This window comes from Camponotus vicinus, unplaced genomic scaffold (genome assembly GCF_025532165.1).
Source record: "Camponotus vicinus isolate PSW18456_S1 unplaced genomic scaffold, iyCamVici1.0 SCAF_13, whole genome shotgun sequence".
Lineage (NCBI taxonomy): Eukaryota > Metazoa > Arthropoda > Insecta > Hymenoptera > Formicidae > Camponotus > Camponotus vicinus.
The window spans coordinates 14,318,910-14,337,969 of NW_028141949.1; the positions used below are offsets into that span (position 1 = coordinate 14,318,910).

The 19,060-nt window shown below is 28.7% G+C and overlaps 1 protein-coding gene across 5 annotated transcripts in view; it reads left to right on the plus strand.

Annotated features, from left to right (window-relative positions):
* Positions 1-19,060, plus strand: part of Ecr (ecdysone receptor) — a 56,852-nt gene that overhangs the window by 28,746 nt on the left and 9,046 nt on the right. For 3 of the 5 annotated variants that reach the window (XM_083086726.1, XM_083086725.1, XM_083086724.1), the window contains exons 4-6: positions 16,825-17,249; positions 17,843-18,100; positions 18,426-18,801. In XM_083086726.1, coding sequence (XP_082942852.1) covers positions 16,825-17,249; positions 17,843-18,100; positions 18,426-18,801 — 1,059 coding nt within the window. Of the gene's footprint in view, positions 1-5,640; positions 5,952-9,866; positions 10,489-16,824; positions 17,250-17,842; positions 18,101-18,425; positions 18,802-19,060 lie in introns of those variants that run through there. The other 2 variants (XM_083086728.1, XM_083086729.1) reach the window with 2 other exon arrangements.

A 19,060-nucleotide genomic window follows, 5' to 3' on the forward strand; every position in this document is an offset into this window, starting at 1 on the left:
CAGAAGCTTTGACCTTTGATGATATATTCTATACATAAAAGTATCATATGTAGCAAGTCATTATTGTGACTCTTCAAAATATACGTGATAAATATTTATTTACTTTCTAATTTATTTGTTATTTATCAATAACGAAAATTCATATTATATTGTATGTAACAATTTCTTGATACTCTAGTTTTCTATTGTAGAGCATAAATAATGTAAGGCTGGAGATCGTAACAAAATGAAATGTTTGTTAGATCCAAGATTTATTAATCGATAATTCTGATGAATAATTTCGATTTGCAAACTGCATTTCATGATGTAAATTTTATAAAATAGAATTATAATCGAAATATCGATTATAATTCTAGATCGATCATTAGCAATCTTGCATTGGAAATTAAATAAGAATACGTTTTGTTTAAAGTAATGATTGGGACATTTTTTTAAATATATTTTTAAGAGACATTTTTAAAAAAATATATAAAAATAGAATTTAAAAAATTTTTAGAGACTTATATCGAGACTTTATATCGTAACATTTCCGTACACATAGAGCGATAAAAGAGACATTTCTTTAAATAATTGAAACCTAAGCCCGATATCGATTAAGTCTATTAAAAATTAAATCGGCTTAGCCATTATTGACAATGAAATCCGATAATCCGAGGTGCTCTTAACTGGACAGCTCGCATATAGTCCATCTGGCTATTGCTACGCACGTGACTTTTACGCGAGAGACATTACCGTGTCTCTTGAAACTTCTAACTAGGTAACTCTAGAAGCATGTAGCTCGAATTAGTGCTTATGTAGCAGCTTGGAAACAAAAATGAATTGCACAGAAAGAGTGAGAGCGAGCAAAAGAAACGATGAAGCCTCGATGCGTGTCGGAGGCCTCGCAGTGTTCAACGAAGCTTCACGCGATTCTGTAATCGTGTCCGGTTTGCTCGCCATCGGCCGCAATAGACTTTGCGTTCTAATAGCATCGCCGTTCATATCGGACAAGACAATGTTTCACGATATTTGTTTAAACGGAAAAGCGTAAGAGCGATTCAATTTATTAAATAGAGGAAAGTATATAAAATATATTTATTATATAATTTTATAATTATAATATATTATAATTATAATAAGATTGCTAATGATCGATCTTATATATCGATTATAATTCTATAATTATATTTTATAAAATTTACATCATGAAATGCAGTTTGCAATTCAAAGTTATTCATCAGAATTATCGATTAATATATCTTGGATCTAACAATCATTTCGTTTTATTACGGTCTCCACTGTACATTATTTATGCTCTACAATAGAAAACTAGAGTATCAAGAAATTGTTACATACAATATAATATGAATTTTCGTTATTGATAAATAACAAATAAGTTAGACAATATTTATCACGTATATTTTGAAGAGACACAATAATGACTTGCTACATATAATGCTACTTTTATGTATAGAATATATCATCAAAGGTCAAAGCTTTTGTTTCCTCACTGCAGCTGTATTGAATTATAAAAGAATTAGAAACGAGATATCATATGATATTTTTTCTTGCAAAATGCGTAAAAATAAATTATTCTTTTCAATTAAAATACAGGTATCGAATGATGGCATATGAATAAAATTAATATAGTAATAAAATAATTTATTAAGTATCAGGAAATGTCAAATACAATATACGTTCGAAAATATACAATTCATATTTAATATATAATATATGTATTATAATAAATAATATAAAATTTAAAATATAAATGACTATGATTTACGGTTATATTTGTAAATATGCTATTATAAATTGTGTGATGACATAAAATATCGAAATATCAAAATATTACATATTTAGAAAATTAGAAGAAACTTAAGGATTATTATGAAACAATTTTAAATGCGTATATCAATTTGAAACGTCACTTAAATATTTTAGAGATTTTTAAGATCTTTTTATTCTCGTATTTTTTCATTGTTTCCATCTAATTCCTTCATTATTTTCCATCTAATTTATGAAATGTTTTTGGTTTAAATATATGAGAAATGTTTGAGAAAAGAATCTGAAATTATGTAATATAATATCCAGTGTCTTTTATAAATGTTAAAAAGACTTATAAACGCATTTGTAATTTAAAAATTTAAATTGATAATGTCTTGCGATTATTTTCAACATATCATCATCCGGTTATTTTAACACATAGATAATGGATTTGCTGACTATTTGTTAAGGAAAGCATGCATTTTTTATTTTATACATAAAATATAAAGATATAATAAAATTTTTAAAATTATATTAAGTAATCTAATGTTAAAAATACGAAAATATAAAATTAATTATTTTTAAACATATTATATTTAATATTACCGTATGATAATATATATAATTATTATTATTAATAAATATGTTATTATTATGTTATTATTATTAATGAAAAAAATAATATTAAATATAATATTAAAAATAATATTAATTAAAAAAAATAAGCTCGTTAAATTTCACGAAATTTTAACTTATTTACAAAAGATGATTCATAAGTTTCTTGATTAATTAAAAAAAAAATAAATTAGGTTCTCGAAGATGAACATCACGAAAGTATATGTTTCAAAATAATAGTTTCAGTGCAAATTTGGATACACGTAGGCAATCTTTTGCGATCGTGTACGAAGTGTGACGCTTTATAGCCCACACATTATCATTTTCATTTAAATCATATTGTCGTAATTAATTGCAACAGAATCGCTAACGTCAGCCGTCATTGCCGATCAGAGTTGTGCATTAACGTTCTCGGGTGTGCCTCCCGCGCCCACACTCGGCCTTGAGCCGAGAATCTCGATTAAGGGAACGAGCGAGTGAGAAAATTGTGCGTTCTTAGCAGGCAAAAAGAGAGAGTGAAGGAGAGAGGAAGCGAGGGGAAAACACACAAACGAAAGAAAAGAAGGATGCAGATGTCAAGGATCCTAAAGATCCTAAAGGTCCTAAAGATCCTAAAGACCGAATACTGGTTGAAACTGGTTGCCTGTATATGTATATATTGTGATTTAAGAAAAAAAAACCGAAGAATTTTTCAAAGCTTATTATATAGTATACTAGTATGGAAATAGATAAAAATTATCTAAATAATACGTGTATGTATCTAATCGTATGTATACGATATAAATCAATTTGTACGGGAACAAGTAAAAAAGTAATTAATTTCGAACTAAATTTTTATTTTGTTTTTCTATAAAAGACATCTCGTATCATTTTACTTTAATGTCAATAATTTTATTTCAGCTTTATTAGCTTTATTTTATTTTATTATACGTAAAAAATAGGTTTTTTGTTTTCATTAATTTGTCTCTCTTGTTCATCTTTGTTCTTTGAACGTCTTCTCGATATATTTATATTTATTTTCTTTGCATTTATTATTACTTATTTATTATTTATAATTAATAATGAGCAATTTGATTTAAATCTTTTGCGTGAAAATACTAAATGTTTTTCCACAATAAGATGTACTTGTTAACACGTACACAATGAATATTCTTAAGATATATTGTAGAAATTATTGATTTTATTGGAATTGTTTGTATTAATACAAATTATATAATTCTGATTTATATCTCGAAACCCGTTTGAGATTGACTAATTAGACGACAAATAATTATCCAAAAAATTAACATGGCAAAATATATTGATTGTATTGATTTTTTATGTGTATCAATATTAATCGACTCGACAAACGTTTAAATATTCAATTCTTAGATCAAATGCATTTTCAACTCTCGACTATTGCCTATTGTTTTATTCATTATTGCTTTGATTTTAAATCCAAAAGAACTTTGATATAAATAGCTTCGGGCGTTATATCCAATTCAATATCAAAATGATATTTGCAGTTTCATTATTCGATACCTATTTCACGTGTGAAGAATATCTGTGAAAAGAAAAATTAGGAGAAAAATCACATTTTATATTTATTATTATATAAAATTGTAATATTTAATAAAACCGTCAATTTGGAAAATAATGGACTGCAATTTTGATGGATCATTATTTATCGTAACTTTCCGACTTTTAATAGATGAAGTTTTCTTTTTTTTGACATTAAGATTTAAATTATAATTTTAACAAAGCCTACTAGAAATTGAGAATGTAATTTTATTATCTACGTCTGTTTTTCTGAAATTAAATTTCCAAAAATTTATTTACTCTCAATCACTGATAATTAAAAAATTATGTGGTATTTTTTTAAGTAAGAATCTGCTCAAAGTTAGTCAAAAAATTTATAGTTTAAACATATTTACAACAGATGTACTGTACAGGATCTAACAATTTAAATTGAGAGAGGAAGAAGGGAGGGAAAAAGAGAATGAATTAGCGAGAGATTATTGTATTCATTAATTTACTGAGCCGCACGAATCCAAAGAGACACCAACATTAGTCCTCTGAATTGAGAATAAACCGGAACATTCGAAAAATCCTTCGTGGTTTTACGATTATGCAGAAAACAGTCCTCGACATGGTGCGGTCCCAAAATATTCTTTTTATGGTACGGTCCAGATCCAGGCTCGACTGGAAACTCCGAGGGTTGTCCTCCTTTCTCTGACCATGACCCACCCCGGTAGCCCCCGGCTAGATAGTAGCTCTCAGCCCCGTTTCAATGCTCCCCCGCGTTCGTAACTCTATCCCGACATGCGCAACGCGTCCTCGCACAGAATGTGTGTGCGTGTGTGCGTGCACTGTGCACGTACGAGATGCCTTATATTCACTCGCCAATTTTGCGCGCAGTATGTAACAGGTGGATGACGTCAGATAGATTAGTTATCCCTGCCAGGTGCTGTTGAGAATTTTTTCTTTTCTTTACTAAGGATTGTGCATTTTCTAGTTTCAAATCGGATCGAATGTCAGAGAGCTGAAAAAAGTGTAATTTGGATTAATAAAAGTCCAATCAATATCCGAAGGATCAAAGAAAGTTTATAAAAATGTAGAAAAGTTGCATTTTAAATAATTTAATTTTTCTGTAACTAAATAATGTAAAAAATTAAAATATTAAAATTAAAAATTAAAATTAAATTAAATAATTTAAAATCCAAAAAGATTGTTCTAAAAAAATAGAAATACATATATTGAGACAAAGATTGATATAAAGGAGAAATACAGGTTTGCAAAAATGCAGTACTTGCAATCTTTAGGACGCTGCAGATTGAAAATTATAATTTCTCTAACCCAGATGCTAGACATGAATTAAGCAACCCTTTGGATTCTCCCTGTATCCTGTACATTGCATTAATATTAATAAACTTCATTATTCTCAGTCTGTCTACGTCGAGTGAAATTTAGCGAAGGAGATAGTAAATGGCTATTTTAAGGCTATTTTAAGTTAAATCGACGAGATTCCAGAGTATCCAGGTCCTGGCAGCTGAGAAAAGAATTTGAGAAGGGACACACATACAAACGCACGCGCGCACACACACAAGAAAGAGGGTTTATTCAGGCACGAAGCGTACTGGTGCAGGATGCGCGTTGACAGTGAAAGTCCCAAAGACGAATCCAATCCACTCCAGCTTCGGCAAAACCGCTGTTACCGATGCCGCTAGCTCTCCCTTGTGTCCATCCACTCTACTCATTCTCTCGAGCGATTCGTGCGATCCGCCTGGCTTCAGTCGAAGGTGAACCGTCAATGTTGTGACTTTGACGCTCGTGTGTGTCCATTAGCTTTCCAATTCCGTCGATGTACACGCATGTATTATTGCGTCAGTGAATCTCTCGAATGATCGATACAGGTGATGGTGGTGCATGTGCAGCACGCGAGCAGTCGGAAAATCGTGCGCGTCGGTGCAATCCTAACCTGCGCATTTGCATTCCTACCGAAGGTATCGGGCCTAAATATTCAAAGGATCGAGAGATATACGATGAATCCATGAAGAATCCGAGCTTTTACGATCGCAGGAGAAACAGAGCAGTCATCTGCGAATTAAAAGGTTCGATTTGGGATCAGTATTTTCTTAAAATAGTAACAATAGGATAACAATTTTCCAAGAAAAATTAATTTCAAACAAATTTCACGCAATTAATTTCAAGGAAGGTATACAAAGTGATGTAATCCACTTCGAATAGATGTTAAAAATTTTAATTAGATAAAAATATAGTTGTAAGAAAGTGAAAAGTTGAAAATTGCGATTAATAATCTTTCTTGAGTTTTATACTAAATTAATCTTTTTAAAATCCCATATAAAAAAATCCCCGATTATTATAGAATATCTTGCATATGTAATAAACAGTCTGAAACAATATTTGGAAATAATTTAAATTTTCATATATTATAAAAAAAACTACATATATATTACACAAACATATAATTATATATATATAATATTTATATTATATAATATTATAAAAATTCTATATATCATTCTGAAAGAATGTTTCGAATAATTGAAAATCCTATATATTTTATAAAAATTTTATATATAAACATACTGAAGGAAAACGTTTGGAGGTAACTTAAAATTGACCTTGGAATTTTTCTGGCAAGCTATTATCCCAGTTTGCGCGGGCGAAATTTTCTGCGACGCGATTGTTGTTGGTTCAGAAACCCTGATACGTCGATGAGGTTCTCGGGAGCCATTCTTTCGCGCGTGTCTGCCGAGAATGCACGTGCGTGTGTTAATGCACACCCCCACTACACGTACACACTGCAACGCGATGATGCAGCAGCAGCAGCTGCTCGGCTTAGAATCTTTGGACTGACCTGAATATCCAAGAAAAAGCAATCGCTCGTTCGCTCGTTCTTTCATTCATTTCTGTTTCATTTCGCATTCACTTCCGTTTCGATTGATACTTGATACACATAATTATAGCAGAGCGTAGAAGTCATGATCTATCTGTATTTGTATTATTTTTCTAATCTCTCTTAAATTTTTACATAATTTTTGCATTAATTTTTACATTATTTCTTTGTTAAATATACATGTTTGGGAATATTCGAAATTCGTAATATTATTTAGCTTTTTATTTTGCAAGAACGGCGAGAGAGCAATGAAATAAAAGAAATAAAACGAGAAAGCATAGAAATAAGTAATAAATAGAGGACGATACGAAGATGATCGAGCGAAAAATTTTGGTACGTTCTTTGTGTTCATTGTCTCTTTCCCAAACATTTTTAAAAGAAAACTTGTAATTTTGAGTATGAAGATAATTCTGATAATCAATCTCCCTCTATAAATTTATGAATTCATTGCTTCATATAATAAGTAAAAAAATAATAAATAATAAATAAAAAATAAATGTATTATGTAAAGTAACAGAAAATAAAATAAGAAAAATAATATAATAAAAAATGTACGTAATGAAAAAATACGTGGATAATTTTTTGTAAAAAATATATTGAAAAAATAGATAGAAAAAATAACGATAAATCGGAACGAGTGGGAAGGATGTAGCATAAATGGAAAAGTGGAGCGAAGAAAGATGCCGACCCTGGTACTTTCCTTATATTCTATCTTACACAACTTCCACGAGGAGAGATCGCGGTCAAATCTACTTCTGCTATTATTATACCGTTATTCTAAAATAGTGCAAGTGTTTTTTTTTTTATTTCTCGCTATTTTTTATATATCTGTTTATCATTAAAGCCATATATTTGTTTATGTATCTTTTTTTTCACTGTCATATGTAATTCTCTCCCATTTATTCTTTATTCTTTATTCTATTACTTTAATACTTTTATATTCATTACATTTATATGAGAATCAATATCATACTGATTTATGACACAATTCATTATGCATAAGTTTTCAGTTATCTCTTATCTAAGTATTTTTTCGGAATGTTTATAAAGTATATAAAGTGCAGGATATTCCATTATAATCGGAGATTCTTTAAAGTAAATTTTTTGACATAGAATTTTCAAATTAATTTAGTAAAAAACTCAAAAAGATTATTATTAACCGCATTTTCAACATTCACGTTCTTATAATTATGTTTTTATCAAATTAAAATTTGGTTAAAAATTTATTTGAAATTGATTTTATTATTTTGAAATTGATTTTAATTGATTTATTATATATCTTCCTTGAAGATAGCAACATAAAATTTTTTTAAATTACTTTTTATTCAGAAATTGTTATAATATTGATATCTTTTTGTTAATAAAATATTGATCTTAAATTAGACCAAAAATATGTGATTGATGATTTATGATGATATCTGCTGAGCGTTTTGGGATATTTATTTTTTAAATCAAATTATAAAACATTGAACATGGCATAAATTTGTTATATTGCTAAAAGTATTAATTCAACATTAAATTATAATATTAAATTTTTGTAATAGTTTATTTTTCGAAATTTTGGTCTGCAAATCTTTTTCGTAAGATCATTTTTAACATTTTTAAAACTCAATAGTTCATGAATTTTTTTTATATAATTAATAAAATCAGAAGATCTAATAAGTTTAAAATATTTAGAAAAAATATAAATATAAAAGAAAGAAATTATGTATGCATAAATGTGAAAAATCGAATTAACATTATTTTACTGATCTCACACACACACACACATACACACACACAAATATATAGATATTTGTATAATACAAATATTTGTGATGCGTGTCAAAAATTAAGAATTTTTAATTTTATAATTCCTTTTCTTAAACTTTGTTTTAATTTTAAATATAATTGTTAAAAATTTTTACTTAATGTATGTTATTTAAATATATACTATTTTGAAATTTTTATTCTTTTAGAAAAGTCGAAATGTCATATGATAATTATGTAATAATCATATATACATTTTATGCACACAAAATCGAGCTTAATACATTTACATGCAATCAGATAAAATAATCACTTTTATTTTTTTAAATTGGGAAAATTTTACACTGTATTCTCTTTTTTAAAACATTATTGACAGTTAAGCAGAATTAAGACACGCTTAATATTTTGTTCATTTCATCAGATTTTATATAAATCATAAAATATAATAGGATTTATGGCATCCTTATTTTTATTTAGACCTCAGAGTTGAGACCGGAATCTCAACATCAATATCTGATTCTGATTCTTACTAATTATATAACGGCATGGAACGATGAGCTGTTAAACTCCTACGATAATAATAAACATGAGTGAAATTATTTTGTTCGCTAACTTTTTTATAATATCTCAAAAATATTAATTAATAATTTGTGATGCATTTATTTAATACCGAGAGTAATTTGGAATATTTGAAATAAAAATGCGAATAAATATTAGAAAATAATATTATATTTTAAAATACTTTTCAACTGGCTTAAATTAACGATAAATTCTATAAATTTTATAAAATCAAGCAATATAAAATTTAAAACCATTGAATTAAAAAGTAACGTCAGAGATAACTTTTGTTCAAATTTTATTGATATATAATCTAATCACAAAGTCAATTATTATATAAGACGTGATATATATTTATTATTACATGATTATATTATATTACATTGTTATATGTTTATTATTACATGATTCTTGTTTTCTTTATTTTTTTATAATTGATATTATACACTCAGGATTTGATAAAACATTTATTTATTTATCTTTCTTAAACCGTTGTTTCTCTTTTTAAAAGAATTTTTCAATGGAATATAAGAAGTTATACACTGTCTGCTCATAGTTTTTTACATCTTTTGACTTTTGTCCTTTAGATCTTCAGAAAGAACAAGATTTTTATACGATTCTTGTATCCTAACATATGTTATCCTCTTTTGCTACCAGTCTATATTTATATATACTAAAAAACACACATACACTCATATCATTCTCCGCGGGATGTTGAACGCAAGGTTGCACAAATATAAAAAGAAGCTTCGGATAGCTCGGATAGCTCGGATTTTCAATCCTCGATCCTTTTCTTCAGGATTTTACACGAGAAAAAAGTTGATCCAGCGATTCTCGAAGGACGCAGAGAAATTAAAAGCAACAATCTACATGTGATCCATGTGTGACATTCACTCGTAAATTCGCCTTCGTAGATCTCGTGTAAAGAAAATTGTTAAGGACGATTTGATTCGCGAAACATCGATACATTCGTATTGTTACACTAGAGAGTGAAAAGAAATATCGAAAGGTGGAGGAAGACAGTGAGATGATGCAGACAATGCCACGGATACCAACTGTGGGGATTCGTCGAAGATGGGAAAAGGAGTGTATGGAAGTGTCATACATGTCGAATATGAGGCCCGAAATCCGAACCTTCCGGCTTGTACCGAGAATTCAAGACTCGGGCACTGTGGTCTACGAAAAGGATGTTCAGTTTTGGGATTTGGATCTTCATCCTAAAAGAGAAAATAGATTTATGCAGAGGGATAGATTTACAAAACAGACCTACGGAGATCCATTTGCAGAGCCATCCGCAGACACTATTCGCTTTTCTATTCCATCACCACGATCACCACCAACCACCGTATCTATTAGCACCAACACTACAGAATTAACTAATAGCGATCATCCAACCTCTTCGTTCCCTGTCTCGACCCAAGGTAAATTAATGATTCTCATGATGACAGAATTATAATATATATTATAATATATAATTATAATATATAATTGTTAGATTCGTGTACTTTACACGTGTCGTTAAATTTTTTAATAGGATCAAAAAAATTACTTTTTTTTAATGAAAAATCGGGTAAAGAATATGCAATGTTGTTTGCAGCTCATTTACATTTAAAATACAATTACGCAAAATTAATTTAATAAAACACACATTGTTTCATATGGATAAATTAGCGTTCTTTAATTTTTGTCTTTTCGAAAATAATGGCAGATACAACTTTGTGATATTTTTAAAAAATCAAAATGTAACGAAAATAATAATAAAATGTCTCTTTATATAAACGTTTACGTATTCGTAAATCAGTTTCGATGATATCTCGATCAAAATCGATATATGCTTTCAATTAGCTTTGATTCTCTGAATTTCTAAATATGCTATTAAATACATACATTTCACACTCATTTTGAAAAAAATTAGAAAAGAACATTGTTGTACATCTCTAGCTCTTATCCTTTATTTTGAGACGTGCTTATTAAAAAAAATCAAATTGAATGTATGACAAAATATAATTTAATTTGCTAATCTGTTATTTTATTTGCTGTAATTAGCAGAAAATGAATATTAGATATAAAGATGTTGACTTAATATTTCCATAACACTTTTATTTCCGGAAAACATTTATAATAAAGTGTAAATAAAAAAAACAAACGGAATTATTAATTAATGCTAGTGAACTTTTTAAAGATAGTGCATATATTTAAAAATATTAAACTTGTATATAAATTCATATACACGGAATTCATATACACTAACATGGAATAATAATTATACAGTAGACAAAAGTAAAAAGATAACAGTCACAATTAATATTTAGATCAAATTGTTTCCCAAATTAATTTTTATAGAAATATCTTAATTCTAAACTTTTTGCTCATAAAATAAATTTAAAAATTAAATTTTTAAATTAAAAATTAATTAAAAACGCTTCTCAATGTTTATATCATTATAAGAGTAAACTATGTTAATTCAACCTATTAATTCTTTCTCGAATTAATTGCTCTTCAAATGTACTACTCCCAATCAAAAACTTATTTCGCGAGCATTAAATTCGAATGTGGTAAACCTTTAAAAAATTAATTAACAATTATTTCTAATATATTTACTTTTTATTTATTTATTAGTTATATCTGTTATTTATTTAATACTTGTTTGCTTATTCGCTATTTTTTTCAAAAGTGAGAGAAGGTGCAATAATTAACGAGAAATTTATATTAAAGAAGATGACGTAACATACAATGTTACGTCATCTTCTTTAATATAAATTTCTCGTTAATTATTGGAAATAATAAATTTAGGATAAGAGCAATAAATTAATATTACTAATGTTATACATTCAATTTTAATTTCTTCTGATGAAAATGCCAGATTAATCACTTGCATATGTCTCTTTGTAAGACAAAATGTAGGAAATGAAAAATAGGAAATCTTAATATAATTTAATGATAATTTAAAATTATATTGACTTCCTGTCTCTTTTTAGAAAGACTCCTTATCTTAGAAAGAGATGAATGCAAGTAATTTTCATTAATTTAGCATTCTTACTAGAAGAAATTAAATATATATTTTTTCCTAGATAATGAGAAACAAAGAGCTTCTTATCAAGAGATGATTTTGCACAGTGATAACTTGTTACAAAATTTGTCGATGAAAAAGCAACAGATTTAAAGTGAAAATTTGACATGCTGTCAAAATATTAGTAGAATACAATATTTTGCTAACAAAATTGAAAGCGAAAAATCAAATCTCTAGACAACGCAGTTTAATACAGATTGGCGCAAAGAGAAACAAATACACTATTTTCTGCAGTCAAATTACCGCATCTGCCAAATACGAGCAGTTTAATGCAGACATTATTCAATCTGATGTAATCTAAACGAGTTCTAGCAAATTGTATTGGCATACTGCTAATTTTGTTTCACATATATCAATTCTTTTGAACACTTATGCTTGAGTGTTGTCGATATTATGTTATAAGACAATAGATATTTTATGATATAAGTTTATGATAAAGTATTTCTCTTAAATATTTTCATTATCGATTATTACTATATTGGAAAGTATAAATAGTATATTTAAAAAATCTTAAATTATAATTGTCAATATGTATTTTTTTATAAAAAGAAATAATGAAAGACTCTATTACATTTAATCATAAATACTTTAATCATAAATTTAAAATGTTTTTCGATTATAACACTTTATTTTTTTATAACATATAATCTTCATAAACCTTAATTTTCCAAGAGTTTATTAATATAATTTTTTAAAAATTTATTATACAAAATATCCTAAACAGAGAATAATCAAGTAACATTATTCCTTACAAATTCAAAGTTAGATATATAGTAGTCAATATTTTATTATTTCTTGGTCATGTTAATAGATTAATATATCAAGATATTTTTTAAATTATGCTATTAAAAATAAAAAGCTTTTCACAAATTAAATTTTATGCATACAAGTAAACTCAAAAATTTGGAATAGATTATTTAATAACTTTTTATTAAATATATCTAACGGATGTTCAACTTGAGATTCATTTACTAAATTATTGGACGTTAAAAACTGTAATTTCAAAAACTTATTTTTCTCCATGTTTGAAAAAAAAGTTTAATGATACAAACTTATTGATTTTTAGTGTCACAGATATTAAATACAAAAGATTTTAGATTTTACAAATTTTTCGATGCTCGGGATCTTCGTATAATACTTCCAAAAATTTCCACGGATAAAAATAAATAAATGCTTCGTGACTTTCGCAGATTTGAAAAAAATTTAATTAAGAAAGAAAACAATATATCTATTGATCTATCATATTCGTCTGACGTACGCATATTTTCTAAGGATTCCTACACGTGAATCTGTTCCTTTTTTTTCCGCTTCTTACGGATTTACGTCTACGTCTTTCCATTTCCTCTTTTCGCACGCTCGCTTAACCAGTCTACCATCTCTTCTGATCTCTGGAAGGAAACGAGGCAGTGTTCACTGGCCTGTTTTAGCTTTCGTCTCTCAGCACAGTGAGCACAGTGCGATGCGGTAGGAGAAATAGAGAGGGAAAAACTCGCCATTTGTTAGGTAAGACAAGAGAACAAGGAGGACACGAGCGACTGTGTGCGTTCGCTTGTATAGATATTCACCAAGAGAGCCAGAGTCAAGGCCGCTCGCTGCTATGTCGTGAGAGAGAGGTACTAACCAACATGGAAACCTTGCTGAGGAATATTGAAGCCAGCAACCGTGTGCGCGAGTTCGCGCGTCGAGTCTTTCTGGGCTTGTTAGTGTGGAAACATACGCAGTTGCCATTCGTATAACTTGAAATCTACATTTGCGAAATATTTATCTTTTTATCGCTTGATACAGGAGACGCTTAGAACGCGCGCGCGCGTATAGAAATTCCTGAAAATATGACAGATGGTTTACCTAATGTCAAAAAATGAATAAATCGTTATGAAATAATAATGTTCTTTTATAAATACATATGCGAAATATTTCTGCACTTACATGGGATGTCCCATGTCTCTTTTTGCGTTATCTTGTAGTGACAAATTTTTTGATTAATTTGAAATTAATTTTTTCTCATTGAAGAGGAAGATCATTGTGAATCTCGTAACTTTTTAATTTTTAATATATTATATATTTAATGTCTTTGTAATTAAACTTTGAGAAAGAATTTTAAAGTTATTAAATTGTGATTGAATTTAATTTAATTTTAACTTTAATAGAACTTTAAAACTTTAATTTAATTTAATTTAAATTTTAATTTAATTATAATCAAAGAATGAATAATTCTTTGTTATCTCTTTTTCTTATTTCTACGTGCACTTTAATTTATTAGAGCATTATTATTTCCAATATTTGATTATGCAAAATGCATTATAGATGCCTTTGTACATCTTCATGTCTTGATTCAAGAATGAAAACTGACTTCAAAGTGAAAAGAAATGCATTTATTAAAAAATAATGTATAATGGAAGTGGGGCATTCTTATATAGATAAGAATGGACAATGTGCAAGAAAAGGATACATTTTTCTTATCAATTCTTATCAATTATAAATATTTATTATTTCTCTACAGTTATCCATGTTCCCTCAATTTATTATTTATCTTGCATGTTACCAATATTCTTTAATTATAAAGATTAGGATATTAAAAATTCCAAGTATATGAAAGAATCATAAATTACTGAAAGTGTATCTGAAATATAGTAAATTAAATTATTATCTTTAAGGAAAAAAGGAGATAGAATCTTAAAGGAAGATAATTCAATAATTTGAAAAAAAAATGTAATATGTTAATCGGGACACACGATGTGAGAGAAATAGACAAAAAGACACGTGTCACTTATGAATAAATTATGCTAATCTCGAGTCTATAAGATAAAAAAGATAAAAAAAAACATTATAAATTATATAACTTAAGTAAGATTTGGATCAAATATTTGTGATCTGAAGAGATTTTTCTTACGAGATACCACATATTTGAGAGATAAAAATTTTTAAGGAAAACAAGTAAATAGCAGACTGACTATTTTGAAAATGGCACAACGATTATCCATTCAGTTTAGGCCGACTTCATCATCGGTCAATTTTTATCCGCCCGCATAGTCATTGAGCTCCATAACATGCTGAAATGAACCTTCAAGAGTGGGGGAATGACCCAATTCATAGAAAAGGACACATACGTATGTGCCATGTGGATCGCTATCTTTGTCAGGGATTCGCTGATTGGTTGATACCAATATAGCATCCTAATCAAAAACATTGACCACATTCGTACGCTTCTCCTATACATGTTCTTTAAAAATTAAGAAAAAAAATACACGTACAAAATAATTCGCGACATCTTTAATTTAATTATTCGAATTAATAAACGAAAGCAAAACACTCGCGTGTCGCTTTTGCCGCCAAATATCCCGCGAGAAATGTTTTCAGTTCGGACAATATATAATAAAGTACAAAAAGAGAGAGACGGAGATCTAACCACAAAAGTATCTCCCGTCTCTTTCTAATTGCAGCACTGATTTTTTATAGGATAGTACAGGGAAAAGGCTCGCGCTCCAATATACCATAAAGCTGGCATGCAGTTACGTATTTATATTATATATGTGTGTGTATACACGTAGGTTAGACGCTGTTTATGCTCTCAATGCGCACATGTGCGTGTGTATTTACGTATCGAAGCGTATACACACGCGTACACCCGTAGTTGTGTGTTTCGTACTTTCACCGACCATGACTTCTAACTTGCCTACGCCTCGCTCGGCGAATGGAAATAGATAAAAGAGGTAATAGAGACGCGTAACGATATCGCTATAAAGGTTACGGAAACCTGTTCGCTTATCCAGTTGGTGGGAAGGAAGAGTTGCTACGCATATATTTCTCTAGATATCGCGAATTGCCATTTTCGCAATAATATACGATATCAGGTATTTTTTGACTGTTGCGTATATTGTATAATAATTATATATATTGTATATTATCGATATCTAATGAAACATAACCTTATTTTTCAGTTAATGTTGTAAACAAAAAACTAACGTATATAATTTTAATTGTAGAGAGAAATAATATAAGGCACAGGGAAAAGTGCTAATATCTTTCAAAAGTCAAAAATTAAATATAAATATATGTTTTTGTGTTGAAATTTAACAATAGTTATTTAGAAAATAATTTATTCAACAATATTACATTTATAGAACAATATGGATTGATAAATTTTTACTTATTTATATATATATATATATATATATATATATATATATATATATTTATAAGACACCAGTTAGAAAGCATATGTATGTATATATATTAAAAATTATAATAGTATATTGTATATTGAAAATTATATACATGCACGTACTCATACACACTATTTATTTCTGAACAAAATATATTGGTAATTAAGGCAAATATTTGATTAATAATTTATGTAATAGTCGCAATAAATTATTGCAATGTAAAAGGATAATATAAATTAATTTAAAATTTAATGTATAATATTCGAGAAAATTATGTTGTGAATGATATAATGTTTCCTCGTAAATTATACCAATATAATTTAGTTTATTATATGCGAACAATAAAAGCACAATTAGAGAAAAATATCTATAATTTAATTTATATTAAAAAGAGAAAAAAAGAGAGAAGAAAGATTTTGCGCTTATTAATAATTATCTGCAACAAAAATATAATCCTCCAATTCCTCTTGATTCAAATATATTTCAAAACTTTTATCAACATAAATTTATATTTTGCATTTCAGGTAGGGACGAACTGTCTCAATCGGGTTCGATAAACGGCTACGGAAATAATTCCGGGGGTGGTAATGGCGGCGGTGGTGGCGGTGGCAGTGGAAGCGGTAGTAGCGAAGGATGTGATTCAAAGAAAAGAAAAGGACCCACGCCACGGCAACAGGAAGAATTGTGCCTTGTATGCGGCGATCGTGCGTCCGGTTATCATTACAACGCCCTGACGTGCGAGGGTTGCAAGGGATTTTTCAGACGCAGCATCACCAGGAACGCTGTATACCAGTGCAAGTATGGCAATGGCTGCGAAATCGACATGTATATGCGCCGCAAGTGTCAGGAGTGTAGACTAAAGAAGTGCTTGACGGTCGGTATGAGACCAGAATGCGTTGTGCCCGAGTACCAATGTGCGGTAAAGAGAAAGGAGAAGAAAGCACAAAAGGTAGAACACACAACTATAAAGTATTTTATATTATACAATGTCCTTTTTGAAGATGTTACATGTTCTTTCATATATGGATATTTTTTTTTCATGAAATTCTTTCAGATGAATTTTTCTTTATTTGCCTAGATTAGCAAAATCTTTATATAAAACCTAATCAAATAGAGATGTTTTAGATACTCAATATTTTATAAATATTCTCAATTTTTTATGCGCACTTTGCTTCAAAGCTTTAGGATTCTTAGCTTTGGATTAATTAATGTTTTGGAAAAATTAAGAAAAAATATTATGTACAATTTTAAAGAATTCTTGTTGCCAAATTTTGCTATAGATCTATATTAAAAATGGAAATTATATTACGAAAGGTTTCCAATAGCTAAGAAATTTTATATATAATTATATATTCTCTATTTCTGGAAAATATATATGTTTAAGAAAATAAATTTTTAATTCCACTTTCTTAAAAAAAATTTAAATTACTTTAGAGATTATTTAAATATATTTACATATTTATAGTTTCTTACATTTATGGATTCTTTTTACTGTGGTATCCCATTACTTTTTTACTAATTATTTGTAATGTGTTGTTGCAGGAAAAGGACAAACCGAATAGTACGACGATGAATGGTTCACCAGGCAGCGCCGGAATGAGTGAACAGGTGGGCGTAAAAATGGAACCCGCGGAAACCGAGTCGTTATCCATGTCTGGAAGTAGTGGCATTCTCACTCCTGTCAGTCCTTATACTTGTGTCAAGCCTATTAGTCCTGAACAAGAGGAACTAATAAACAGGCTTGTGTCTTTCCAATGTGAATTTGAGCAACCAAGCGAGGACGACCTGAAAAGGATTACCGTACGTACTCTGCATTTTATATTGGACTGTACATATTGTCTATATTATAAACCTTTCATTATTTATCTTCTTATATATATATATATATATATATATATATATATATATATATATAAATGTAGACTCTTGTTATAAAAAAGACTGAATGTACAAAAAGCTTGCAACACAATACACGCGCACATATGTTTAAAACAAAAATACGTTGTGATGTACATACTTAATCTATATCTAATTTTACAAATGATATAGATCTTGTACAGATTTTTAATATACATGTCTAACGTGGATACAATAAGCAATTAATGTAACGCATTTTGTCTTTCAGAATCAACCAATGGAGGGTGAAGATCTGAGTGACTACAGTTTCAGGCACATCACTGAAATTACGATTCTGACTGTTCAGTTGATTGTTGAGTTCTCGAAGAGGTTACCTGGCTTCAACGAGTTGATGCGTGAAGATCAGATTACTCTGTTGAAAGCATGTTCCAGTGAAGTGATGATGCTACGAATGGCAAGAAAGTATGACGTGCATACCGATAGCATCATTTTTGCTAACAATCAACCATATACGCGTGACAGTTACAATGTTGCCGGAATGGGAGATACCATTGAGGATCTTTTACGATTCTGCCGTCAAATGTATGCCATGAGGGTCAACAATGCCGAGTACGCTTTACTCACCGCTATCGTCATTTTTTCAGGTCCGTGTATAATCAAATATCACTATAACGAAATAAATAGTTTAGTTTAATGATTAACCACACAACAAGAGTGGAATCTAACGTCCAATATTAGATTTTAAATATATCCATAAAAGTAATGTTCATATATAATGGTGCAAATATATCACCAATAATAATATTTCTTTTCCTCTTCAAAATCTTTCTCAATCATTTTTATATTTTACCAACTACAAATATAAAATAATTAGGAAAAGAGCAAAAATTTATTTTTATGTAA